At 31.8% G+C, this 27,764-nt stretch overlaps 1 protein-coding gene across 2 annotated transcripts; it reads right to left on the reverse strand.

Moving 5' to 3' along the window:
- Positions 1-5,391: 5,391 nt before the first annotated feature.
- Positions 5,392-16,232, reverse strand: LOC134689642 (uncharacterized). 2 transcript variants are annotated; one of them, XM_063549610.1, is made up of 7 exons: positions 16,030-16,232; positions 14,586-14,739; positions 13,931-14,032; positions 12,306-12,338; positions 8,695-8,823; positions 7,711-7,839; positions 5,392-6,132 (listed from the first exon to the last, which is right to left on the reverse strand). In XM_063549610.1, the coding sequence occupies exons 1-7, from the start codon at positions 16,105-16,107 to the stop codon at positions 5,765-5,767; spliced, it is 993 nt and encodes a 330-aa protein (XP_063405680.1). In that variant the 5' UTR covers positions 16,108-16,232; the 3' UTR covers positions 5,392-5,764. The 2 variants fall into 2 exon arrangements, with proteins under 2 accessions (XP_063405680.1, XP_063405679.1); XM_063549609.1 differs by having other exon boundaries at positions 14,586-14,775; positions 16,030-16,230.
- Between the last annotated feature and the right edge of the window lie 11,532 nt (positions 16,233-27,764).

A 27,764-nucleotide genomic window follows, 5' to 3' on the forward strand; every position in this document is an offset into this window, starting at 1 on the left:
AGTTTGAGCAACTATGTACACCTTGAAACATAGGGAAACAATTAATTATATACAGATGACTGAATTTGGTTATAATGATCACTAAATAATAAATATCATAATTAATTCATAGGATTGTCATCATAAAGTTTTAAAAATATATAATAATTTATATGTGCTGGGGTGTAGGAAAATGTTAAGAAACAACTGCATATATTTACAAGAATTTACACGGTCAAAAATTAAAATTACTTATAATTATTAGTTGAGAGTGCTATACATACATCAGGAATAATAATGATTTTTTTTCTTATCAGACCCCTACTTCTTGTTTGCTGACATTTAAAACATTCAATACATATTGAAGGAACTGAAAAATTGGGAACATTTCTTCTAGTACTACCGTACCATTCAGTTTGTACGTGGTTAGCCTGTTGATAGTGATAAGTTGTGACATACAAGTGCTTTTTGAATATGTGCTTTAATTTAGGACTGAGGGTATGCTTAACACTGCAACAAATACATTCTTGTTTGTGTTTACTTTTAATTTGTTAGTTTAGAATATTATATATTTTTCAGTGCTTTAAATGCATAATACTGTGACATTTGTTTTAAATATGAGATTTATTTAGTTTAAGTTTTATTGTTTGTCATTAAATGTTTTTGTTTCACAGTTGAATGGACTGTTTAACAGCTTAAAGGCTTTACTATACCCAAGTTAGTATGAATAAGAGGCAGTTGGACTATTTTTTTTAGGCTGCAGTCATTCACAAAATACTATTTACACTCCATGTTTATCTACTTTTGTCATAAAGATGATATAACCCTAAGATACTTTGTTCATAAGAAGTCACATACCTTGGCTAATATATGATGTTGTAACCTCTAATGGTGCTATGTATATATAGATTGCTGGTTTTCAAAAATGATAAAATTAACCATAATATGAAAAATTCTAGGATCATGTTTTCATTTGTGAATAAGTGTAACTATGAATGAGGCTGGGTAAATAGTAATTATCCTGTCATTTGTTATAATGTTTAGTTATATTCACCATGTTATTACAGAACATTCTGAACATAAATTTATCAGCTTTGTCTTATTTGGTAAGAATCATGACATTTCCCTTTTAATTATAAGAGAAACAGCTTTTTCATTTCTGAGCCATAATTTATAACTTTTATTTAGGGCTGATAATGATATTGAAATTATCAACTAAGTAAACATGTTAAAGTGGTAGAATTTACATGTAATTACAGCATGGACTGATTAGGTATACTACTTCAGGTTTACTGAATGAGGTATTTTGACCATAATCTTAGCGACTGTCAAATATATACAATTTTTAAAATAACAAATAAATCTAAAATTAATTTTTGTATATTTTAATTTCAACAACCTTATGAACAAAATTACTGGATAGAAAAACATGTATAAATTCTTTAAAGAATATTGCCAGATAGGTTGTGTTTTTTTTCTAAATTTTAAGGATAGAACATCTGCACCTTTTAAACTTATCATGTTATGGTCAAGATACCTTCACAGCTTTTTGTATGATCACATATTGTATGAACTCTTTATGAGTGGGGGCTATTTGGCATTTATCTTGTCTGTATATATCTTACGTCATATTTGGTCATCAGTAATGAGATGTAAAGCGTGATTACTTTTTAGATCTATCAGTTCAGTTCAGTTTCTTGTATATTCCTCCATTAATTGTGGAGCACTACCCAAAGGGTATAGTTTGAGCAACTATGTACACCTTAAAACATAGGGAAACAATTAATTATATACAGATGACTGAATTTGGTTATAATGATCACTAAATAATAAATATCATAATTAATTCATAGGATTGTCATCATAAAGTTTTAAAAATATATAATAATTTATATGTGCTGGGGTGTAGGAAAATGTTAAGAAACAACTGCATATATTTACAAGAATTTACACGGTCAAAAATTAAAATTACTTATAATTATTAGTTGAGAGTGCTATACATACATCAGGAATAATAATGATTTTTTTTCTTATCAGACCCCTACTTCTTGTTTGCTGACATTTAAAACATTCAATACATATTGAAGGAACTGAAAAATTGGGAACATTTCTTCTAGTACTACCGTACCATTCAGTTTGTACGTGGTTAGCCTGTTGATAGTGATAAGTTGTGACATACAAGTGCTTTTTGAATATGTGCTTTAATTTAGGACTGAGGGTATGCTTAACACTGCAACAAATACATTCTTGTTTGTGTTTACTTTTAATTTGTTAGTTTAGAATATTATATATTTTTCAGTGCTTTAAATGCATAATACTGTGGATAAAATTAACCATAATATGAAAAATTCTAGGATCATGTTTTCATTTGTGAATAAGTGTAACTATGAATGAGGCTGGGTAAATAGTAATTATCCTGTCATTTGTTATAATGTTTAGTTATATTCACCATGTTATTACAGAACATTCTGAACATAAATTTATCAGCTTTGTCTTATTTGGTAAGAATCATGACATTTCCCTTTTAATTATAAGAGAAACAGCTTTTTCATTTCTGAGCCATAATTTATAACTTTTATTTAGGGCTGATAATGATATTGAAATTATCAACTAAGTAAACATGTTAAAGTGGTAGAATTTACATGTAATTACAGCATGGACTGATTAGGTATACTACTTCAGGTGTGATACAATTTTGTATTTTAAAAAAGGGGGTTCTTGATTATTTCATCTAATTTTGTCAATTTTAAAGTGATTTTGAAGAAAAACATTTCAAAAGATTGGCAGTCTCATCCCAGCAGCATCTGTAATGGATATTCCAATGGGCTTCTTGGTCTAAATTTCTCACTATGAGTGCAAAAAATTCTTATGGATGCAAGATATTATTTTATAAATGATTCAAAAGTATGCTTAAGTCTGTCTTTGTTTGAAAAATCAATTGTACATTTTTTTGTATGGGTTTATAATGGTTGGTTTTGATTATTCCATTTTATTGATTTACATATTTTCGTTGATTAAAAAAGGTTATTATTTTTTAAAATTAAAAGGGCATTTGGTATGATGTATATCAGTATATGTAGGAATTGCTTATTGATAATAATCTCAAATTCAATACAGAAATTTTGTTGTGTCAATTATATATAATTACTTGATAAGCTTCGACAGTAATCATTTTTGGTCTGTCACATAAAATGATTCTTTTAAGAATGTTCGCTACTCTGTTAAAAAATAACAAGCTTTTTAAAAGAGTATTATGAATTGATAGTATATTAATAAAGAAACTAAAAAAGAAGAAAAAAATGGAGGGTCCGTGTGCTCGTTTTCAAGATACAAGCCATTGAAAATTTGTCGGGAAATAATTCTCTCTAGATTTTTCATATATTTAACATTGGCACCATATTTGTTTCAAAAACTATGATAAAATAACAAGAATTTTATAAAAAAAATTGAAATATGGCTTTTTTAACTTTATATAAAAAAAATTATGAAAAGAAAAGTAGGGGTTAGTGGGCAATCTTTTTTTAATAACCATACATGGATAAAACCAGAGGATTTCGAAAATCTGACAAACAATTAAAAAATGGAGGAGCAAACATCCTTAAGGCACTAGAAATGAAGCAAATATATTTGATTCTGTTCTAGGGTGTTTAAACTTGGAATTGGTTGAAACAAATTGTATATAAAACAGGTATCTATAAACCAAAATTACATAAACTATGTTTGCTTATGTATAATTGGTTGATGCTTCCTTTTATTGTTTTAGCTTAATAAATGTGCAATAAATTTTAAAGAATAAATGTGATAAAATAAATACTCTATAATATAATCTTTATTCTATTTATTAGCTAGGTTGCCTGAAGTAAAAGATGATGTATAGTATGAATAGTTATCAAAGATACCAGGATTATAATTTAATACGCCAGAAGTGCATTTTGTCTACATAAGACTCATCAGTGGCGCTCAGATCAAAATAGTAATAATGACAAACAAGTACAAAGTTAAAGGGCATTGAGGAAATTTATAAAAATGACCTTATAATTGATATTCATTTAAACACTGAAGTGCTGACTACTAGGCTGGTGATACCCTCGGGATGAAACGTCCACCAGCAGTGTTACCTCACTTGTTCAGATTGTTTATGCTTAATTCAATCAAAACTATGTGGTTTTGTTGTCCTTATATCATACTTCATGTTTTGAAAACAAACAAATCATCATAGAAGCCAGGCATTTAACTTTCTACACATGTTTCGGCTACGGGAGACTCACTAGTGGCTTTTTTTCCTCTCAGAAATCACTTTGCAGGAAAGTAATAAAAACAACTTAGCAAAAGGGTATATTCTATAAATAGACAGCGGTAGACTTTTGCGATTTGAATTCACATCAAATAGTTGATTTAAAAATATGGGAAATTTCAATGTACTACAATGTACTTGTTTTGCCTTTTAAAGAATTGCAACGCCTACAAAATGTAGACATGTTTATTTAAATTTGTTGCATTTGTATTTAGGATGCTGATCGTAAGTCAAAATGTCAAATATCTAGTCTAAGAAACACTATTTTTGATAAGTTTGATTGGTTTTGAATGAACTGTCAGTACATCCCAGTACTCTCAGATCTGTACTTTTTGTAAATACGATGCATAAATCTTGCCACGTTCTGTCTGTGTTTTTGTTGGAAGCTTTTATACTTTGTATCGTTTGTATTAGTTAAGCCCTTTTTAACTGATTTTGTAGTCGGTTTTTGTGTTGTGCTGTAACAACACTGTTCTAGGAAAAGAGAGGGTTGGTCGATCACAAACATGCACCGCTATATTCTTCATGTTTTTCAATCACAACTTTGTAGTTCATTGGTCGTCGTTGGTTCAATTGTTTTTCGTAATTGGTTTTGTTATGAGTTAGGCTCTTAACTAACTCATATGAGCTGTTTCATATTTTTCATGTCGGAACCTTTTATAGATTGACTATTAGTAAGGTTTTTCAATCAATCAATTATTTAAGGTCTTATAGTTGCCTAACAATCCTTAAATTCACTACATTTCAACTGTGTTGTATATGTCTCATTGACAATCAAACCACATCTCCGTATCTTTATTTTAACTAAGAATTGAAAATAAAGTAAATGACTTCATTGTCAATCATAATTCTCCGTCGCCACCACATATATATTTATATATTGTTATAGTTTTTGCACTGAAACCTAATAACGAGTTTTATAAGATGGTTAAAACATGTATTGTAAAAGAGAAGGTGACCTCCAGATTTCATAACAAAAATAGAACAAACCGAGACAGCTTCCTACATATGAATGGATAACCTAAGATGTATGTGGCTAAATCGTTGGGAATATTTGATTTTTTGTACTTTGAGTGGCACACATAGGTCCTATTGCATACACCATTTGAACAAAGGTATCAAGAATAATCGAGTTTAATCAATAGATATAGGAAGATGTGGTATAAGTGCCAATGAGACAATTCTGCTTCCAAGTCATAATTTATAAAAGTAAACCATTCTAGTTCCAGGTACGGTCTTCAACACGGAGTATACAAAATTGATAAAAAGAACTGAATACGTAATCAGTTTACCAAGGATTTGTATAGTTAACTATACAAATCCTTGAGTTTACTAATGAAAGTAGAATTACTACATTTAGGTATTAAAGGAACGATTATTACGTGTTGAGAGAAAAGATTAAACAGGATTAAAATCAACACCAATTAGAAATTATATGTTTTGTTCGTTATAGTCGTAAATCCTACAATGTTTTTATCCATTAGATTAGCCTTACTGGGGGGAACCAGATTCTTCATTTGTGAGACGTTGAAGGATGTTTCTCAAACTTTGGTTTATTCTTACGCCGTTAGTTTTGTCGTGTGGTCCCCTTGTTGCAAGAGACTTTGATGTTTTTCTATCAAATGGGAAAAATGCTTTCTGGGTTATCTGTTTTCCGCGTTTTCTAGTAGAGGTTTGACTTTGAGTATTAACTGGATCTTGACCCTCTGGAGAGCTACCGGAACTTGGATGGCTAATTGTACCAGGTTGCATTTCGCATTGTCCACCAAAATCCTCGTTGTCCCAATCTGTTTCCCTTATGAAGAAAAGTCTGCATGGAACGTTACGTGCTGCATTTTCAACTGCTTCCTTTAGATTTCCTGGAAGATAGCAAATCGCACTCAGCTAGGTGTTTACTATAAACTGACTTATTTTCACTGATACTTTATTTCGCGACTAGTCCTTTCATGTCAATTTCGCGATTTTCAAATTGACTAGATGCAGTATTATAAGCAAATATCCAAGTTATACAAGTTCGGGACGATTTATATTCGCGTGACTTTTTTACTCGCGAAAGTCTCGAAAATAAATCGCTCGCTGGTTCACAGTTTAGTAAAGGATATTTAATACTATGCTTTTCGTATACTAAGTTTACCTTAAAGTTAAAAAGGAAACAGTAACGACAAATCATTGTGCATTCATTATTAATTATTGGTTGTATTCCAGTTGTCGTGGATATAGGTGCATCACGGAATTCAAAATTCAATGAATTAAATTTTTTATATCTGTTTGTATGCAGACTTTGTCAAAACTACGAAATCAAATATCCACGAAAACAAAGTTAGTGTATCAAAGGTACCAATATTATACTTAAGTACATAAGACTCACCAGTGACGGTCAGAGCAAAATAGTAGCCTAACAAGTACAAAGTTGAGGTGCATTGAGGACCCAAAATTCCAAAAGCTTCCTGGGATAAGAAAATCCGGTTTTTCGAAAATTTCAAAGTATTGTAAACAGGAAGTTTTTAAAAATTACTATATAATTGTAACTATAAATACTGTAATTCCCCAATCCACGAAAAATGGTTCCATCACAAATAAATGAATCCACGGTATAAAAATATACAAACACACACTGTAAGATTAACACGATGCTGCTTCCAGAACATACATGAATATTGGGCTACAATTGCATGTGAAGGGTAATAAGATATAACCTTTTATATTACATATTGTAACAAACAGAGCGATGTTTTCATCATCTTTTTTCTAACATCTTAAAGTATTTTAATCTGTTTATTAACTGAAAATTTATCTTTGTTTCCTTCATTTTGGTATTTCTTGAAATTTAGATTCATTATTCTGAATTTTCTGAGAATCATAATACAAAACGTTTGAGACGGGACGAGACTAGCCACTAAAAGTGTCAGAAATATGGCAGTTGTTATCAAATGGTTTCTTTTGCTATATTATCCCGTCAGACTTTTAAAATTTGAGAATTAAATTATATCTTTTATGTTTTTGTTAACGTTTGAACAATGTGCCTTTGTTGGTAAATTTGTTTTTTCTACTTTTTTAAATTTGTACCTTAACTTAGATTTCTTACACTGTATAACGATCACGATAATCATTGATATTTGTCTGCCTCTTTGTCAAGAATGTTATCTGTAATGGAGGTTGACAACGCATACCTGCTATCATATAAATGAGTTTGTTCAATTTCATAAGTTTAATTTAAGAAGCGAGTTGTCTGGCATCTTTGCTTATTCCCATGCCTTTATAGATTGCTATAAATAAACTCATTTTAGATACAAGTATTGAATTCCTTTTGCGTCAGACGTGCATTTCGTGTACAAAAGACTTATGAGTGACGCTCGAATAACAAAAAAGGTTGAAAGGGTAATTAAAATACGGAGTAATAATAATGCATTGTATTTTGTCAATATAACGATACGTACCTGGGGTATACTGTGGACCTATTATCTTCGAGAATACATTCCAGGAAAATGCAACAGTCTCACCTACAGCACTCAATGAAGCAGCGATTTCTCGCAATAAGTTTAAAACTTGATCAGCATCTTCAAGATCTGTTCAAAGAACAAATACTAAATATGATTGTCAGTTAGGTCATTCTTTAGTTTTTAAACATATTTATTTTGTAGTGGATTAGGAAACAAGTTTTGCAACTTATATTAATCCCTTTCCACTTTGCGGGTGCGAGTGCTGCCTTGTAGCGGTATAAGCTTGCTCTTTATCGAAATCTACAAGGATGTCTTTAACTTGCAAGAGACATGGCTCTCTCTCAACACGTGTCAGCCATTTATCGTCGTTGATATGTATATTGAAATTGCATGTCTTCATGCTCATATTTTCTTACCAAAATAAATAACCATTGGAAAACAGAGATGTGACAGATACCAAAGGGAAATACTTATATTCCAACTTATAAGTCAAATGAATTCTGAAAATACCACTACCATGGCAGACATTTAAATAATACTTATTAATAAAAGAAATCCGGTAAAAATAGCTAACAGTTTTTAAATACTAGTAGTCCATTTTCATTTAACCGAATTTTGGACTCCGGTATTTATACTTTTTAGACATAACACCTACCATACACCTGTGTGGTGGGACATCCTGGTATTAAATCAAGCAAGATCAACGGCAATAAGTAAATTGATTGGTTTAACTTTCAGGAAAATGTAATTGTCTCAATGCTCTATATGCATGACGAAAGCATAGCAAAAACTATACACCCCCCCCCCCCCTTTCCCAAATAACACCAATCATATCTTTAATTTACTTCATTTGGTTGCTCGTAATTGACCGAGTACATGATGTCCTACCACAGAATATATGTAACCTGTCGAATAATTGTAGAATCCAAAATCAAAATTCGATATTATGAAAATGGTCTATTGGATAACAACTGTACTTACTTAGAGAACTGCCATCGATTCTATTTCGTAATGCTTTGAAAAATTCTTCCTCACAATCATCAACTTTATCGAACACTTCTCTTTGGACCTCCAGCTCATTTGGATTATCATAGTTTATTGTCTTTAGACCTGAATGGAAATTAAGTCAATCGTTAACTATCAAATCAATTTATTAATTTTATAGTGATTGAAATCAATTCAAATTACACGACGCTTTTACATGAAGTATATAGAGCTAAATTTGTACCTTGAAAATCATTCTTTGTTCAATTTACTAAAGTAGTGGATTGCTTTTTTATATTGATTACCACTTTATATTGCATACTCGATAAAAAGAAATATGATTAATTCGTATATTTTAACAAATTTGATTCGTTTAGGGATAGTCACATGTTAAACTATATTTTCGAAGGTAGAGAGAAAACGGCGGATAGAAAAAAAAGCATATTGACCGGCAAAAAGCATATCGCACGGTTATTTTTAGAATATCTAAAAACCGATATACTATGTGACGTCATGCCGTAATGAATTCAGGGATATTGAAACACATGATGTCTGTGATCGATTATTTGACGAAAAATATGGAACGCCGTAGCTGCCTTATGTGTTCTTGTTTTTAGATACGCTTATACTTTTCAATATATGCACATAGTTTTTCTATATATGCACATACTTTTTCTCTATATGCACATAGTTTACTTTATATGCACATAGTTTACTTTATATGCACATAGTTTTTCTATATATGCACATAGTTTTTCTATATATGCACATAGTTTTACTATATATGCACATACTTTTTCTCTATACGCACATACTTGTTCTCTATATGCACATAGTTTACTTTATATGCACATAGTTTTTCTCTATATGCACATCTGTTACTTATTTGTTTTTAATGCGCGGAGTATACGGTTGCACTTTGAATTAAATCGTTTTTCAATTGTGTTCATGTCTCTGGTGGTAACAATGTGTTCTTACAGATGAAATGACCCTATAAGCGCGATTGCAACCGTTCCAGTGCTCGGTTAATATCCTGTTACTTATTCACTTATAATACGTTTGTTGTACGTTGCACCTTTTAAAAAATAAATTCAATTGTGCCCATGTCTCTTGGTGTAACAATGTGTTCTTAGAAATGAAATGACCCGATTAGCGCGCATGTACCCGTTCCAGCGCTCGGTAATTAACCTGTAACCTATTCGTTACCTATTCACTGATAATCCATTTGTTGTACGTTGCACCTTTTAGAAAAGGATTTTCAATTGTGTCCGTGTCTTTGATGGTAACAAAGTGTTTTAAAAAATGAAATTACCCTATTAGCGCGCATGTACCCGTTCCAGCGCTCGGTTAATACCCTGTTACCTATTCACTTATAATACGTTTGTTGTACGTTGCACATTTTAGAAAAGGATTTTCAATTTTGTCCATGTCTCTTGTGGTAACAATGTGTTCTTAGAGATGAAATTACCATAGTAGCACGCATGTACCCGTTCCAGCGCTCGGTAAATAACCTGTTACCTGTTATATAAAATTAAAGTATTTACATGTTTCTGCTTTTGCACATATTTTCCTTGGAGAACCCTGACAACTATGGTTGAAAATCAAATATGATGAATAAAAGATAAAAATTTGCTCTTCGTAATGAACATTTATCATTGTCATAGAAAATTGTAGATTAAAGCAATGTCCCTATTTTTTGGTAGCAGCTTTGTGACAAGTACAGCTTTCTCTTAAATGTTAAATTTACTATTCTAATAAATTCAAACTCTGAATGTTTACACTGCCATTACACATGGAATATTTAAACAAAATCATCCAAAACGTACAAACAAAAATAAGTCTGAACATACTAAACTACACATAAAAAGTATTACAAATGTATTATAAGCGAATAAGTAACGAATAGGTAACAGGGTATTAACCGAGCGCTGGAACGGGTACATACGCGTTAATAGGGTTATTTCATCTTTAAGAACACATTGTTACCACCAGAAACATGAACACAATTGAAAATCCTTTTCTAAAAGGTGCAACGTACAACAAACGTATTATAAGCGAATAAATATCAGATAGGTAACAGGGTATTAGCCGAGCGCTGGAAACGGGTACATACGCGCTAATATAATAGGGTTATTTCCTCTTTAAGAACACATTGTTTATACCATCAGAGACATGAACACAATTGAAAATCCTTTCCTAACAGGTGCAACGTATAAAAAAATGTATTATCAGTGAATAGGTAACGAATAGGTAACAGGTTAATTACCGAGCGCTGGAACGGGTACATGCACGCTAATAGGGCCATTTCATCTCTGAGAACACATTGTTACACCAAGAGACATGGGCACAATTGATTTTTTTTAAAAAGGTGCAACGTACAACAAACGTATTATAAGTGAATAAGTAACAGGGTATTAACCGAGCACAGGAACGGTTGCAATCGCGCTTATAGGGTAATTTCATCTGTAAGAACACATTGTTACCACCAAAGACATGAACACAATTGAAAAACGATTTAATTCAAAGTACAACCGTATACTCCGCGCATTAAAAACAAATAAGTAACAGATGTGCATATAGAGAAAAACTATGTGCATATAAAGTAAACTATGTGCATATAGAGAACAAGTATGTGCGTTTAGAGAAAAAGTATGTGCATATATAGTAAAACTATGTGCATATATAGAAAAAATATGTGCATATATAGAAAAACTATGTGCATATAAAGTAAACTATGTGCATATAAAGTAAACTATGTGCATATAGAGAAAAAGTATGTGCATATATAGAAAAACTATGTGCATATATTGAAAAGTATAAGCGTATCTAAAAACAAGTACACATAAGGCAGCTACGGCGTTCCATAGAAAAAAATCTTCAAATACATAAGATGCACAAAAAAAAGTAAATGAAATAACAACTAATATGTTGGTATTGTCAAGGAGAGATCTATTAAATTCCAACAAACCTAAATGACGATTTTGATACAAATATGGTCGGAAATTAATAATATAACAAATATAGCCTTTGTATGAGGTCAATACAGGATATATCGACCCAAAGAAGTATATCAACCTCGGACTACGTCTTCAGTCAATATACTTCTTTAAGGTCAATATATCCTTGTATCGACCTCATTCAAAGGCTATATTTGTATAGTGTTTTCCAGAAATAAGTTTGATTTACTGAAATATTAGAAAATTATATTTTTCATCAATGGTGATTATCTGAGGATTGGTAGGGGTTTTCAGTTTTGTAGTTCTCTTTATTGTGGGTGGAAGGTGGCGTTATGTTTTGGTCAACTAATCTCTATTTAGGATCTAACTTTTAGTATATTGACATAATATATATACTGTTGAAGACTGTATGTTGAGTATATGTATATAGCTTTTCATTATTTCTGTCATCGGGTTGCTCTAATTGAGTTGTTTCACATAGCCCTTTCATGCATACGACATGTATCATTGGCACATACGCCTGTTACCCTTCCGATTACTCATATGATACGTTTATAGATATAGGAAGATGTGGTTCGAGTACCAATGAGACAACTCTCCTTCCAAATAACAATTTAAAAATTAAACCATTATAGTTTATGTCTTACTTACCAGCAAAACATGTAGCAGAAGCCAGTAATTGTTCTGTAAAAAAAACATTATGATGCGATTAAGAATATTTCAATATGTTTGTGTGTACAAATGTAATGTTTTCCTTGTTATACAACAATGATTAATCTAACAAAAAAGCGTGTTTCGTGTACAAAAGACGCTCAAATTAAAAAAAGTTACAAATGCCAAATAAAGTGAAAAAAATGAAGAGCATTGAGGACCCAAAATTTCTATACGTTTTCTAATATACAGCTAAGGTAAATTATACCTACTGTTTCTTTGGTATATTTACGACCCTTTCAGTGATAATTCGTGTCTACATGGTAACTGTGACACCCTTGCAGGGAAGATATCCAACGTCAAAAGATAGCAGGATTGAGGTTTTTATTTATTTCAACAATCATGACAATGTTGAAAGTAAAATAGAAAAAAATACCGAAGTCCAAGGAAAATTCAAAATGGCAAAAATCAAAAGCTAAAACACATCAAACAAATGAAACAAATGAAAAACAACTGTCATATTTTGATTTATTGACAAAAATATGTGAGCAAATCAAGCATACAAAAACGATAAACCTATCTTACAATAAAACAAATAACTATTTCAACAAAGAAAAATAAAATGGCAGAGACAAAGTAAAAATGAAAGAAAAGAATGCAAATATATTATATATACTTAATCCATAGATCTTTTAAGTGTTAGTTCATAGAATGCTTGGTATGCCTATTTACTTCACTTGAACCTTTTTGCTTGATAATGGTGCCACAAGATAAATATATGTTGATAACTATAAATTCATGAAAGAAAAAATTTGTAAGGGTTCCGCGGAACCCAGTGTCTCGCCTACTTTTGCTGTAAATCCCAGGCTCAACAAAAATGAGGAAAAAAATCTATAAAAATATTCCTCTTGATACTATCTTATGATTGTAAGGAGCTTCTGTCCAAATTTGGTAAAAATCTATGATAGTTAATGAATCTAATAAATGTTTTGAAAACTTTAACTGCAGACTGTATGTAATGTTAACTGGAAGAAAATCTAAGTCCACACAGAAAAAAAATGGAGTTATCTTTATACAAAATTTACTTCTGGATACTATCTTATGATCATAAATAAGCTTCTATCAAAGTTTGGTACAAACCCAGGATATTTTTAGAAAGTTATTAAAATTTTAAAAACTTTAACCACAGAGTAAATGTAATGTTTCCCCGCAGAAAAGTCCATTTATAAGTAGAATACGGAAAAAATTAAATTTTATTTTTACAAAATTTACTTCTGGATACTATCTTATGATCATAAACAAGCTTCTGTCCAAGTTTGGTAGAAATCCAGTATATTTTCAGAAAGTTATTAAAATTTCAAAAACTTTAACCACAGAGTGAATATTTGTGGACGCCGCCGCCGCCGCCGACGACGACGACGGAATGTAGGATCGCTTAGTCTCGCTTTTTCGACTAAAGTCGAAGGCTCGACGAAAACAGTATAAAAAAAGTTTTGATATCTTCAGATATCTTCCGATGACCTTTAAAAACAGAGAAGACAAGACAGTTTCTTGCATAACCCTGATTCATAAAGTAATCTGTTTGCTATGTAAGGCACATTTAATTTGTTTACATTTTCTCTTACCGTCGTGAGGCAACATAGACATCAGTTTATAGAATTCTCTCAGGAGCTCTCTTTCATCTGCCATTACTTTATCGCACATTGCATTTTCTTTACTCCAGTCAACTAGAATAGAATAAATGGGTACTTGTACAATCATTCTAATTTAATCACCAATTTAATAAAGAACTATATGAATTTAAAATTTCCATAACAAGTTTACTTGAGTTTAAATAGGAGTTTTCTGTGTGTCTGTTTATTTCATATTGGCATTTTGCGCCTTTCCCGAGTCGGAAATTCCTAGGCTTTGTTAGTCTTGTGTGTGTGTTTTATAATTTTTCTTCATTTGTATGTTGTGGTGCACGTGATTGGCGTGGCATTCATTTCGCTAAAAGAGTATACATTGTTGTTTAGGCCTAGCGAAAGCAAACCTCTTCGTGCCAGATTCTCTCGCTTCATTGATGGCCCATGGACTGCATTGCTCTGCTTTCTACTCTTTTTCGCGTCGGGTTGTTGTCCCTTTGACATATTCCCCGTTTCAATTCACTTATTTATTTTCACCTCCTTCCAAAAACATTTTATTCAACAAAGCCAATATTTTTGTTTAACCAATGCCAACTTTCTTTTTTTTTATTACTTTGCACGGCCTGTGCATTACAGAAAATTAAACATCACATACCACTTCGTAACTTAGAGAAAAGTCCTCCAATCGCGTTTAATTCTTTCTTCATTTCCTGAATATATGCGGCTTTATCTTCTGTAGGTATCTGGTTTATAATTGCCTTCATATCGTTTTCATCAGTCGATGCAAGACCATGTATGGCTGATGCCGTCTGAAAACCATCCCATTCACCAACGCTAAGTCTAGTCTGAGCGGGAAAAAACAATAGCAATAAACAAAAGTGAAAAAAGATTGGGAAAACAAATTTAAAGGGTCCAATTGTGAACTTCCCAATTCTTAGAAGCAACAATCCAGCAGCACCTGCATACCTATATATCTCCAAACTGATACGATATTACCGTGCTTGCATTCCCTATCATGTTATTCTTGATAAAGGGTTACTTTCCTTTTTAAAAGAGGGACGGAAGATACCAAAGAGACAGTCAAACTCATAAATCGAAAATAAAATGACAACGACATACATGTAAGATAGCATACAATTAAAAGATAGCATACAATTAAAGAGCAATATGACCAAAAAGGTATGAAAATTCATAGCTAAATCCATAGAATATCAACTCTGTCTGAGGCAGTTTAAACTTTAGTTTCTACAAGGTTTCTACATCAATAAACAGAGAATTTAAAAATGCTTGTTATAAATCATTTCAGTACACTCGGGGACTGATAGTTCAGCGGCAGCAGTAAAAACAACTCTTTTCAAATGTCATGCGTCCACCGAACCGCTTTCATTGATATGTCTTCATCTAGAAACGACTATATGAAAGCAAATAGTGATAAAACCGAAGCTGTTGAAGAAATATATGACTCAAACAATAGTTAGAGTTGACTTTAATGTGATCTTTTTTCCAATATTTACAAACCTAAAATTTTGATCTACCGATACCCGTAGAGAGCTATAATACAATATTTTTTTATTTTCCAAATTAAAGGGCCCATTAAGAGCATAACATTAATTACAACATGACATAAACATTACAGAGTGATTAAAGGAACATAAAATAATAATTCAAATGCATGAGGAAAGAATCAGTGGTCAAGGGGAGATAATTTTGATATCTTTTAGAGTATTTAAGTTAACTAATTTTCTGATTTTCTAAAGTTGCAGGCTATATGTACATTACTTGTCTACATATGAAAATGCCTGTATCAAGTCAGGAATATGACATTTGTTTTCCATTCGTTTTATGCGCTTGCGTTTTTAATTTTGCAATTTCGTTTTGAATTTTCCTCGGAGTTCAGTATTTTTGTTACTTAACTTTTTAAAAGGGCATTACTGCATAATAATCTAATCCTTTTCAAGTCAAGTAACCTGTAATATAAAATGTGAAGCACTCAATAAAAAACCATATTGCGTGGATGGCAAACGGATTCATTCCACTAATACACACTAATAAAATGTGCATTATTTTTAATCAAACTCACAAAGGCTATATAAAATTACCTTTAAAGATGTTTCCCTCTTAAAGATGCTTGACTTTACTACTGCTATTCCGACAACGATCAAAAATAAAGACTTCATCTTTGTCGTTGGTGATTCAATGACAAAAATGACTCTCTGTATATGGTAGTGCACGTTTTATATACTGCATCATTTGTAACTAGGGCAACCACTATAGAAAATCGCTGTTTGACAATTTAAAAACTATTTTTGTCTGATTTGAGACGTGGGGGATTAAAGTTTGTTAAACAGATGAATATGTTGAATTGAATTAGAAGTTAAATGTTAATTTCATCCTGCTTGGTTTCTTTAAATGAAAATTGGGATCTTTAATGAATTGACATTTCACATAGAAACTTGAAATGAATATCATCCATTTGTTGTATTTGCATATTAATTTCATAATTATTTTCAGTTGAAAATAGAAATATAAGCTCACAAAAAGCGTGTATATAGGCTGTTTCTACACATATCAAATGTATTTTATGTTCAGACCAACTCAGGTTTTAATTTCACATAGATTTAACATGTTTGAGGATATAAATATAATAGATTCTATAGCGAACAAATTTTAAATTTCATTTTAATAGGAATATATAAAATATTTGATAATGACTTATTGTCTATCTTCATTATAAACGTAATACTGGTTATTATAATTATGACGAAAGTAATTTTTTAAATGAATAAGTTCAGGCAACAAAATAAATAAAAATCAAACTTGCAAATTATGATTTTCATAGGGATTACATATTTAGGATTTTTTGGTCAAAATCTTCGCAATATTTTTCCCCCTCTTGACCTCTTGCCTAATAAGCCTAAGTCAATGCTCTTTAGATTGGAAAGGAGTAGGGGCAATAAGGGCCAACATCGGCCCCAATTTTCACCAAAAAAACAAAGTTCCTTCACAGTTATATATTAGGGCCTATAACTGACATTTGGTTTGATGTTTCTGAAATATTCATGAAACAATTTCAATTTTAATTTTAAACAGTTCTATTATTAATTTTTTTTTCAATAAGGAAAAATTTGATTCCTCCTATTTAACCTTATGAAATAACTTGTTTTTGTCGAGCCTGTAACTTTTGTTGCAGAAAGCTCGACATAGAAATAGTGATCCGGCGGCGGCTACGAAGACGGCGGTGTTAGCTCACTTCTTAAAAGGTTAAATTTTAGAAGGGGAAAGACCTGGATGCTTCATACTTTGTATATAGATGCCTCATGTTACGAAGTTTCCGTCAGTCACATGTCCAATGTCCTTGACCTCATTTTCATGGTTCAGTGACCACTTGAAAAAAAAATCAGAATTTTTGTAATGTTGAATTCTCTCTTATTATAAGTAATAAGGATAACTGTATTTGGTATGTGCGTACCTTGCAAGGTCCTCATGCCCGTCAGACAGTTTTTCACTTGACCTTGACCTCATTTCATAGATCAGTGAACAAGGTTAAGTTTTGGTGGTCAAGTTCATATCTCAGATACTATAAGCAATAGGGCTAGTATATTTGGTGTATGGAAGGACTGAAAGGTGTACATGTCCAACTGGCAGGTGTCACCTGACCTTGACCTCATATCATGGTTCAGTGGTTATAGTTAAGTTTTTGTGTTTTGGTCTGTTTTTCTCATACTTTATGCAATAGGTCTACTATATTTGTTGTATGGAATGATTGTAAGGTGTACATGTCTAGCGGGTAGATGTCATCTGACCTTGACCTCATTTTCATGGTTCAGTGGTCAAAGTTGATTTTTCAAGTTTTGATCTTTTTATCTAATATTATATGCCAAAGGTCAACTATATTTGGTGTACTGAAATATATTATGATCTAAATGTCAGTCCCGCAGGTTTTTGACCATGACCTCAATTTCAAGGTTCATTGCACAATGTTAAGTTTTGTGTTTTGGTCTATTTTTCTTAAACTTTAAGTAATAGGTCAACTATATTTGTTGTATGGAAGCATTGTTAGCTGTACATGTCTGCCTGGCATAGTTCATTTGACCTTGACCTCATTTTCATGGTTCATTGGTCTTTGTTTAGCTATCTTGGTTAATGTTAAGTTTATGTGACAGTTGTAATAAAGCTTTATACTTAGGACTATCAACATAATATCAATGATTAGTAAAGAAGGCGAGACATTTCAGTGTGTGCACTCTTGTGTTAATTCTAATAATTTCGAGAAAAAAAAACTAAGTTCTATGACCTAGGTTTTATCCTGCTGATATAGAAAATAAAAAATATATTGAACCAGAGGCCTTAAAAAATATATCGTCAAACATCTTAAACACCCAAGCTATCTCATGTATCTGAAAGCGCTTATCTAGGATTAGATTATTTTGGGAATGTTTATGTTGCCATAGCAACGGTATTTATGTTATTGTAAGTATAATGATCATCATGAATTGTAAACAAATATTATAAAATAGCATTTGTACACTGTACATGTATGATTTAAAAAATAACATTTCTTTAATCAACTGAATGTTAAAACAGTATATGTTGCACCGAAATTTCTAAACGGCTACAAATAAAAATATTCCATGAAAAAATACGATATTTTTATTTATCTGTCATCAGTTTTAAAAGATTTTTACGCAAACACGGCTGAGATATGAACATATTTTTTTTTCTGTTCTATAAAGTGTATAGTTTAGGCATGATTTCCAGAAAAATGCAATTGTTGTAGGCTGGGGTCGATTTTGGCCCTTATTGCCCCATCTCCTTTATTTGGCCTTTCTATTTTTATTATTCGAGCTTCTTTGAAAAGTATTTCATAGACGACACACGCGTCTAGAGTACAAAACAGCAAGACAGGTATATCTATGACGAGTTTAACAGCGAAAATGAGTAGCATTGAAAATTGAACAACATGCTTAATATGAATTATTTCAGTTGGCAAAAAAGTAGTATATTATATCGCATAATTATAATTAATACTGCTCCCGAATCTGATGTTGGTCAAACTTGCGTACTTACTATACAGACTAGTATATTTAACGTGTTTAATGAGTTCTTGTTAATCATATTAACAAACTTATATCAAATATGATTCTCATGACCTAACTCTTATTATAGGGTATAAAGAAAAGATGTGTAGTAGTTAGTGCATCGGACTACTATCACAAAGGTTCCTGATTCGATTCCCGCTCCGAGATGAAAATTTCAGGGACTGAATTTTTGGCTCTACCTTGACACCATTCGCGAGTATGGTCTTGAGGAAATAGTGATAGTACACTAGAAGGGGACCATACATGGCTGACCCGTGTTAAGAGAGAGTCATATCTTTTGCACGTTAAAGACACCTTTTGTAGATTTCGTAAAAGAGTAGCCTAATGCCGCTAAAAGGCAGCACTCGCACCTGCAAATTTAAAAGGATTAATATAAGTTGCAAACTTTGTATCCCAATCCACTAAAGATAAATATGTTTAAACTAAAACAAAGAATAATCAAGAGCCCATTCCTAGAACATACTTTTAAATTGGAAAGAAAAGGAGAGTTAGTTTTTGTTTCCATAATAGATATTCAGCATTTGTTTATCCTGTGCAAAGTTTTAAAAAATGTACGTGTACTACATTCTTCGGATATTTTGGTAGGATTTATCGGCTATTGATGTTCTTTAACCTCTGTGTAATATTATCTGCACGGTATTCGATTCGAGCTCGACTTATGAGTTTATGGAGAAGAGCGCTTTTCTGGCGTTACAAATTATAAATCTGTTATCTGTTGACACAACTTTCCTTACATGTGCATTCATCACTCTCCTCTGTAGGAATGAAATCCCATTTGGTCTGTTTTCTAGTCTTTGAAAAGACATATTTGATATAGTTGATCTAATGCTAATAGTTTAGCTTATAGTTTAAGAAAAACAAACAAAACACAAAAACTTAACACTGAGTAAGTAACCGTGAAAATGAAGTCAAGGTAAAATAAAACCTGCAAGACTGACATAAAGATCTTAAAATATGTCCATACACTTAATATAGTTGATGTATTGCATAAAGTATTAGAAATAAAGACCAATATACTCAAACACTTAACTTTGACCACTGAACCATGAAAATGGGGTCAATGTCAGATGACACCTGTCAGCTAGATATGTACACCTTACAGTCCTTCCATACACCGAATATACTAGTCCTTCCATACACCGAATATACTAGACATATTGCTTATAGAATCTGAGATATGGACTTGACCACAAAAACTTAACCTTGTTCACTGATCCATGAAATAAGGTCGAGGTCAAGTTAATATAAAAAAGAAGATGGGGTATGATTGCCAATGAGACAACTATCAACAAAAGACCCAAATGACACAGACATTAACAACTATAGGTCACCGTACGGCCTTCAACAATGAGCAAAGCCCATACCGCATAGTCTGCTATAAAAGGCCCCGATAATACAATGTAAAACAATTCAAACGAGAAAACTAACGGCCTTATTTACGTAAAAAAATGAACGAAAAACAAATATGTAACACATAAACAAACTACAACCACTGAATTACAAGCTCCTGACTTGGGACAGGCACATACATAATGTGGCGGGGTTACACATGTTAGCGGGATCCCAACCCTCCAACTAACCTGGAACAGTAGTTAAACAGTACAACATAAGAACGAACCACAAACCAGTTGAAAAAGGCTTAACTCATCAGATGGACAAAAAAAGTTGACGTGGCTTGGTACTTATACATCCCAACACAAAAAGACAACATAAACAGATCTGAGAGTACTCGTAGTTTTCTGACGGCTAGTTCAAAGCCACTAACAACTAATAAAAAAGCATGTAGTTGCAGACTCGACAAAAATAAAATCTGCCGCAGTATTTCTAAACAATATTAGAATCCACAATTATGGTGTGATTATGTGAATATACGGTTACATGTCCTTAAAAACTGTAATTAAAGAAATGAAAATATGTGCTTATTAATGCTTATCTGTGACACTTTCACTTAATAACCAGTCATGCGAAAATAGTCGGTTGAGTTATCTTATAATATATTAATTGTCACAAAGGGACGCATATCCTTATTCTCAAAGCAACTTTAAGCATATTTTAATTGAATTTTTATTAAATTCTACTTTTGGAATCATCGTGATATGTCCTTGGTTTAAAAGCAATAAGATAAATTATACATAAACGACTTCATATCAAAACCTATACAACGAAGATGTGTTGTTTGTTTGTGAAATGTATACGGTTTTGCTTTCGACTAATTAATTTCAAAACGAATTTGATAGTAATATCTGAAATTAAGCATGAACTGAAATGAAAATAAAAAAAAAGGTTACTTATTATAAGTACAAATCGTGACCGAAAGAATACATACTTATAACTTCTTACTAATCTTGTATGGATCAAAATCATAGATGCGTAAAAATCCTTTTACTTTTTGTTATGATCATGGTTGCAAGAGGGAGTCAATATTCGACTTTGCTAGCACAATATTACCAGGTTCAAATTTTTCTCAAATCATCAAGTATCATGTAAGGAACATGACAGTTTTTATCAACAAGTCCGTTTCTATCTATGTTGGTGTTTGTTTCTGTTTCTGTTGCAGTTCAAAGTTTCTGGTGTTTGTGGAATTTTTTCTTTTTATATTGGATGTGTTGTCTTCGTTTTGGTTAGTAACCGAGAATTGTTTCAGTTAAATCAATTTATGACTATTTAACAGCGGTATACTAATATTGCCTTTATTTGCCATGATCTGGTTAGTAAAGATCCTAAACGCAATTGAGCAGCCGTAAAAATAGAAATAACCCTATATGATAATTCAGAAGATAAAAGGTCTTGCGCAATATTTCATTTGGTATAATACTTTAGTTTAATTAATATGTGAATGTATGGATACAAACCAATCTAAGAGAAAAATGTTGTATTAGATTACTTCTAAATTATGTGATTCTTGTGATTATAATATTTTTTTATTCTTTTTTCGACATTTAAGCTTAAAGTCATTTTTTGAGTTTATATAATCAATTTCGAAATCTCCCCATCAATTTATAGTAACAAAGGGAAATTTGTATATGAATAAAATGAGAATGGAAATGGGGAATGTGTGAAAGAGACAACAACCAAACCAAAGGGCGGAAAACAACCGAGGGCAACCAATTGGTCTTCAATACAGAGAGAAAATCACGCACCGGGAGTTGTGCTTCAGCTGTCCCCTAAATACAAATGTGTACACATTCAGTAATATTTGACGTTTGACTTAATTCCGAAATATATATATTAAAGAAACTAAAGAAACTAAAATTAAAAATAAAACAAGACTAACAAAGGCCAGAGGCTCCAGTTTTTGGACAGGCGCAAAAATGAGGCGGTGATAAAGTTAACATGATTTGAATTGATATTTCAAACCCAACACCTATATACCTCTACCCAATTTAGAAAAATAAAACACACGGCCGTATGTATATGTTCCAGACCATATGAGTATTTGAACCGTTACATTACAATTGAACTTTTTTATATTAATTTGATAGTTAAGTTATGTTGATCTGGTATATGCATTTGTGTCTAATAAACTTGACCAACTTTTTGATATTAATTAGTCAGACCGTACGCGTACGGTCCGACCGTATGAGTATTTTTTATTGTTCCAGACCGTACGCGTACGGTCTGGACCGTATGCGTAATTTTTCAAAAAGTCTGACTAATAATAAGAAGATGGTTAAGTTTATCAGATACAAATGTAAATAACAGATCAACAAATCTTATATCTCAAATTAATATAAAAAGTTCAATTGAAATGAAACTTGATACTCTTTAAACTTTTTTAAAAAATCACGCTAGTTTAATCTGTTAATCTCCTGTAATTAACATGTTAGTTACGTTAATTAAAGGCCAGTATGCACATTGAAAATTGAGGTTAACGGATGTAAACAAAACGTACAAGGACAATTGTTTTATAATATTTGTGAACTTTAAAAAAGAAAAAAGAAAAAAAGAATGCGTATGCAAAGGAACATGCATGAACTGCAAACATGTAAATGTAAAATAATAAAAACAAAAATAACATTTCTTGTGGTAGTTAGTGTCAACTTGAGCGAGAGTACAAAAATGGGATGCAGATGTAGAATTAAAACAAATATTTAATTTCAATTGTACGCTTATTCACTTATCCATCTAATGTAAAAATAGCATCTTGGAAAACAAAAACTACATTTTTGGTAATTGTTTTTTTTTTTAATTTAACCCATATGATACCAAAACATGTATGGTCAGCTGTCAGCTGGACCGTACGAGTATACTCATACGGTACGACCGTATGCGTATGGTCGGACCGTACGAGTACACGTATACGGCCCGGACCATACGCGTTCAGTCCAAATACTCGTATGGTCTGGAACATACATACTATAGCTGTCAACATGTTATAATTACTTTTAAATTAAAATTTTAATTTTGGAATCATTGTCGTGATATCTCAGGTTTTTACTATCAATTAAATTCATGGATTAATGTAGGAAAAAAGTTTAATCAGTTGTTAGTTGTTACTGAAAGATGAATTAGCTTTTATATTGCATTTCAAATAAGTCTTTGCAAAACGTCTTTCATGGTGATGTTGAAAATTATATAAAATGTTTTTGGAAAAAAAAAGGACAAAGTCAGTCAGTACAAATCGTGATAAAAAGACGGAGCATAAAATAATCACATGTTTCGCTTATTTTACTTGATAAAAACATAATCATGCAATGATTTGTATTGGTATAAAGTATTTTGTTGTGTTTCTTTGGATTTATAATACCCTGTGATATATTGATAATTTGTTTTTGGTATTAGATAGTAACACATGTAAGTATAAGGATAAAACACAAACGAACAATTTAATTTCATTGGATACTAGTGTTCTTTTATTACTTTATTTGCGGCTTTTTAAAAGAAAAAAAGAGCTTCGTTAAGTGGAAAGATTTGATTGAAGTATACATTTTTGCTTTAAAGGTGTCTGAGCTGAAGCACGCCTCATGTGCAGGAGTTTCTGGCTGTGTTGAACACCCATTGGTGGCCTTTGGCTATTGTCTGCTCTTTGGTCGGGTTGTTGCCTCTTTGAGACATTTCCCACTTCAATTCTCAATTTTATGAAGGAAGATAACTCATTTAATCAATAATTCAGTCAGTCATATTATTTGCCTTTTAAGTATTCATATAACAAATAATTAAAATAATACGCATTAATTAAAACTTAATCAAAATATATTTATGATAAATGGTTGAAATAAACGTAGTAATGTTTTTTTTTATTATCAAAGAGTCATTGTTCGTCTAAACTTATTATAGTCTCTTCGGAGACGATATTAAGAATTGAACGAATGACAGTTAGTGCGCGAATGCTTTTTACTACCTGATTGGAAGATATTACGAGACGTGAATAATCAAAGTTTATATTGATTGGGTAGGACAATCCATGCCTAGTAAATGTCCTTCAATCCCGTAGAGGATCATATTTATTCTCTCTATTTTAGCAATTAGATTTTGTCTAATCATTAATCATACATATTCATGATATTGGTACATAGGTAACTTTTATCTATAAATTGCCGAATCTTCTGAAAAAAACCGTTAAACGATATATACTCGTATACTACTTCATAACGTGTGGAAAAATTTATCTACAAAGCGAGAACACTTTCCATTTTCATCAGCTTAGAGACGGCTAGCCCTTTCCGAACGGCTAATACTTGTTTCAATATAGAACTCGGATTTGTTTTATACTACATCGTATGAAATTATAATATAATCATGAGAGTATTATGAGAGTATTGGCTATCAAATGTGAGATTTTTTGGGTTCTTTTACTCCGTGTATGTACTTTAATGTATAATACATATAAAAATTGCATAAATCTGAACTTCACGGTTATGACTTGTATGTGTTTTGCATCAGATAAGATTTTACCAACCTATAAAACGTATGCATGACAATATAATTATGAAATTCTTTATAGTAATCATGAGTCTTCATTTGACATGCTACTGCGAATTTTAAGGTCAAGGCAATGTCACAGATCTAGAACTTTGTAAAGTTTTGCATACAACCTTGGCATAGGTTTCTCACACAGAATGAATGTGGTCTTCATGGTCTAATAAACTTTTTTTTTTTACCTATTATGATCCAATATAAAAAATTAATATCATATGTGTAAATACATGCCATGGATTGATTCAGCATATCAAAGAATCCTAAGAATTCATTATTTTTTATGAAACAAACAAGTTTAATTTTGGAACCTTTTTACCTCATTGTGGACCAATTTGATAACAGGGCCCACAAACCAAAAATCTAAATATACATGGTTGGATTTAGCAAATTTAAATACATGTCTAGATTCAGCATATCAATGAACCCCAAGAAATCATTTTTTGTTAAAATCAAATTAACTTTTATGTTTGACCTTTTCGACCTAAAAGTAATGTAGACGTTTTTGAAAACGGGACCCAAAAATCTAAAATAAATACACGGTTAGATTCGGCATATCAAAGAACCTCAATAATTCAAATCTTGATGAAATCATAAAAAGTTTAATTTTGGAGCATTTGGACCTCATGTGAAACAATTCATAAACGGGGACCAAATTCCAACCAGATGCTCCGCAGGGTGCAGCTTTATACGATCGCAGAGGTTGAACCCTGAACGGTTGGGGCAAGTATGGACACAGCATTCAAGCTGGATTCAGCTCTAAATTTGGATTGTGATTAAATACTTGACACAGCATAGGTTTCTGACACATAATGAATGTGGTCTAATGAACTTTAAATTTTTGGTTTTGCCTTTGAGCAATTCACTATGCTGTTGAATAGTAATCCTCTCAAAAAAATGTTTGAAGAAATTTTCTTTTTATTTATGAAATCTGAAATGAAAAAAAATTGACCCCCCCAATTTTTTTTTCACATCCCCCTTTCCCTTATTTCAAAACTGATCTCAATTCAAATTTCTAATGAAGTTTGCAACAATAACTACTCATTTAAATACATCATAAAATATTAAAATGTTTGGACCAAAACTCCCAAAATCAATACCAACCTTCCTTTTATGGTCATAAACCTTGAGTTTAATTTCATAGATTTCTATTCACTTATACTAAAGTTATGGTGCGAAACCAAGAAAAATGCTTATTTGGGTCCCTTTTTGGCCCCTAATTTCTAAACTGTTGGATCCTAAACTCCCAAAATCAATACCAAAATTCCTTTTGTGGTCATAAACATTGTGTTTAAATTACATTGATTTCTATTTACTTAAATTTAAGATATTGTGCGAAAACCAAGAATAATGCTTATTTGGGCCCTTTTTTGACCCCCAATTCCTTAACTGTTGGAACCAAAACTCCCAAAATCAATCCCAACCTTTCTTTTGTGGTCATAAACCTTGTGTCAAAATTTCATAGATTTCTATTAACTTAAACTAAAGTTATAGTGCGAAAACCAAGACAATGCTTATTTGGGCCCTTTTTGGCCCTTAATTCCTAAAATGTTGGGACCAAAACTCCCAACCTTCCTTTTGTGGTCATAAACCTTGTGTTAAAATTTCATAGATTTCTATTTACTTTTACTAAAGTTAGAGTGCGAAAACTAAAAGTATTCGGACGACGACGACGACGACGCCAACGTGATAGCAATATACGACGAAATTTTTTTTAAATTTTGCGGTCGTATAAAAATTTAATACACGGTTAGATTCAGCTTATTTAAGAACCCCAAGAATTCAATAAAACCCCTTTGAAATTAGTCAAGAAATAAGCAATTTATACAAAGTATTAGAAAAGTACTGTTTTCGTCCCTAATTCCTATAAACAGTTTATGCCATAACCCCCAAAATCAATCCCAACTTTCTTTTTCGGAATTGAACCTTGTTCTACAATTTCAGAAAGATACATACACTTAAACACCAGTTATTGCCTGGAAAGTAAAATAATACTTATTTTCACCCCTTTTAGGCCCCTTGTTCTTAAATTGTTGGAAGCATAATCCCAACCTTGCTTTTGTGGTTTCAAACCTTGTGATTAAATTTCATAGAAACCAAAATAATTGTCCGAAGACTAAGTGTCACATTAGTATATATGCAATTGCTGTTCTGTTTCAAATATTGTAAGTTCAGGCGTTGGATGTATTAGCAGAGGAAAAAAATACGATGCGAAAGAGGAACAATGTTATGTCATGTATTTTAATTTATATTCTGTTTCAATCGAAGAAATCTGTACAATGAAGTAAAATAAAATATTGTATCGCAAGAGAAAACAATGTTACTCGGCGAGCAACTATTAAATCCTATTTCTGATTTTTTTCTTGTTTAGAGCTAGTCGAGCCTATTGAATTTAGAGATTATATACTTTAATTTCAGACAAGCAGGCGAGAGATTTTATGACAATTTCAGCGATTCCCTATATATTGAACCAATGTTTTCATAGAAAATGCCCCACCCCCATTTCCGCCTCTGAATTTTTCAGAATGAACATTTTTGCAGCGTTTTTTAAAGACATCAAATAAGGCAAGTCTGTACATTGTGAATAATTAGATGGCCTACAAGACCACAGGATGGGTCCATATTGTTTTATCAATGAAACTAAAGAATTCACTCTCATATTTTTACCAGCCTATTGCAGAGAACAAGAGAGCTTACAAATATATAATGAAATAAGAAGTTTTAGTCATTATTAGAAGACAGACCAAATGCTCCGCGGGGTTCAGCTTTATACGAAGTATGGACACAACATTTAAGCTTGGTACAGCTCTGAATTTGGA

This window comes from Mytilus trossulus, chromosome 11 (assembly GCF_036588685.1).
Source record: "Mytilus trossulus isolate FHL-02 chromosome 11, PNRI_Mtr1.1.1.hap1, whole genome shotgun sequence".
Lineage (NCBI taxonomy): Eukaryota > Metazoa > Mollusca > Bivalvia > Mytilida > Mytilidae > Mytilus > Mytilus trossulus.

What these genes read in the sequence shown, in the direction of transcription:
- LOC134689642 (XM_063549609.1), bottom strand. Translation starts at nt 16,107, where the DNA reads ATGAAGTCTTTATTTTTGATCGTTGTCGGAATAGCAGTAGTAAAGTCA. An exon ending in TTTCTCTAAGTTACGAAGTG is followed by an intron (nt 14,033 to 14,585) that starts GTATGTGATGTT and finishes ATTCTATTCTAG; the next exon opens with TTGACTGGAGTAAAGAAAAT. An exon ending in GTCTATGTTGCCTCACGACG is followed by an intron (nt 12,339 to 13,930) that starts GTAAGAGAAAAT and finishes TTTTTTTTACAG; the next exon opens with AACAATTACTGGCTTCTGCT.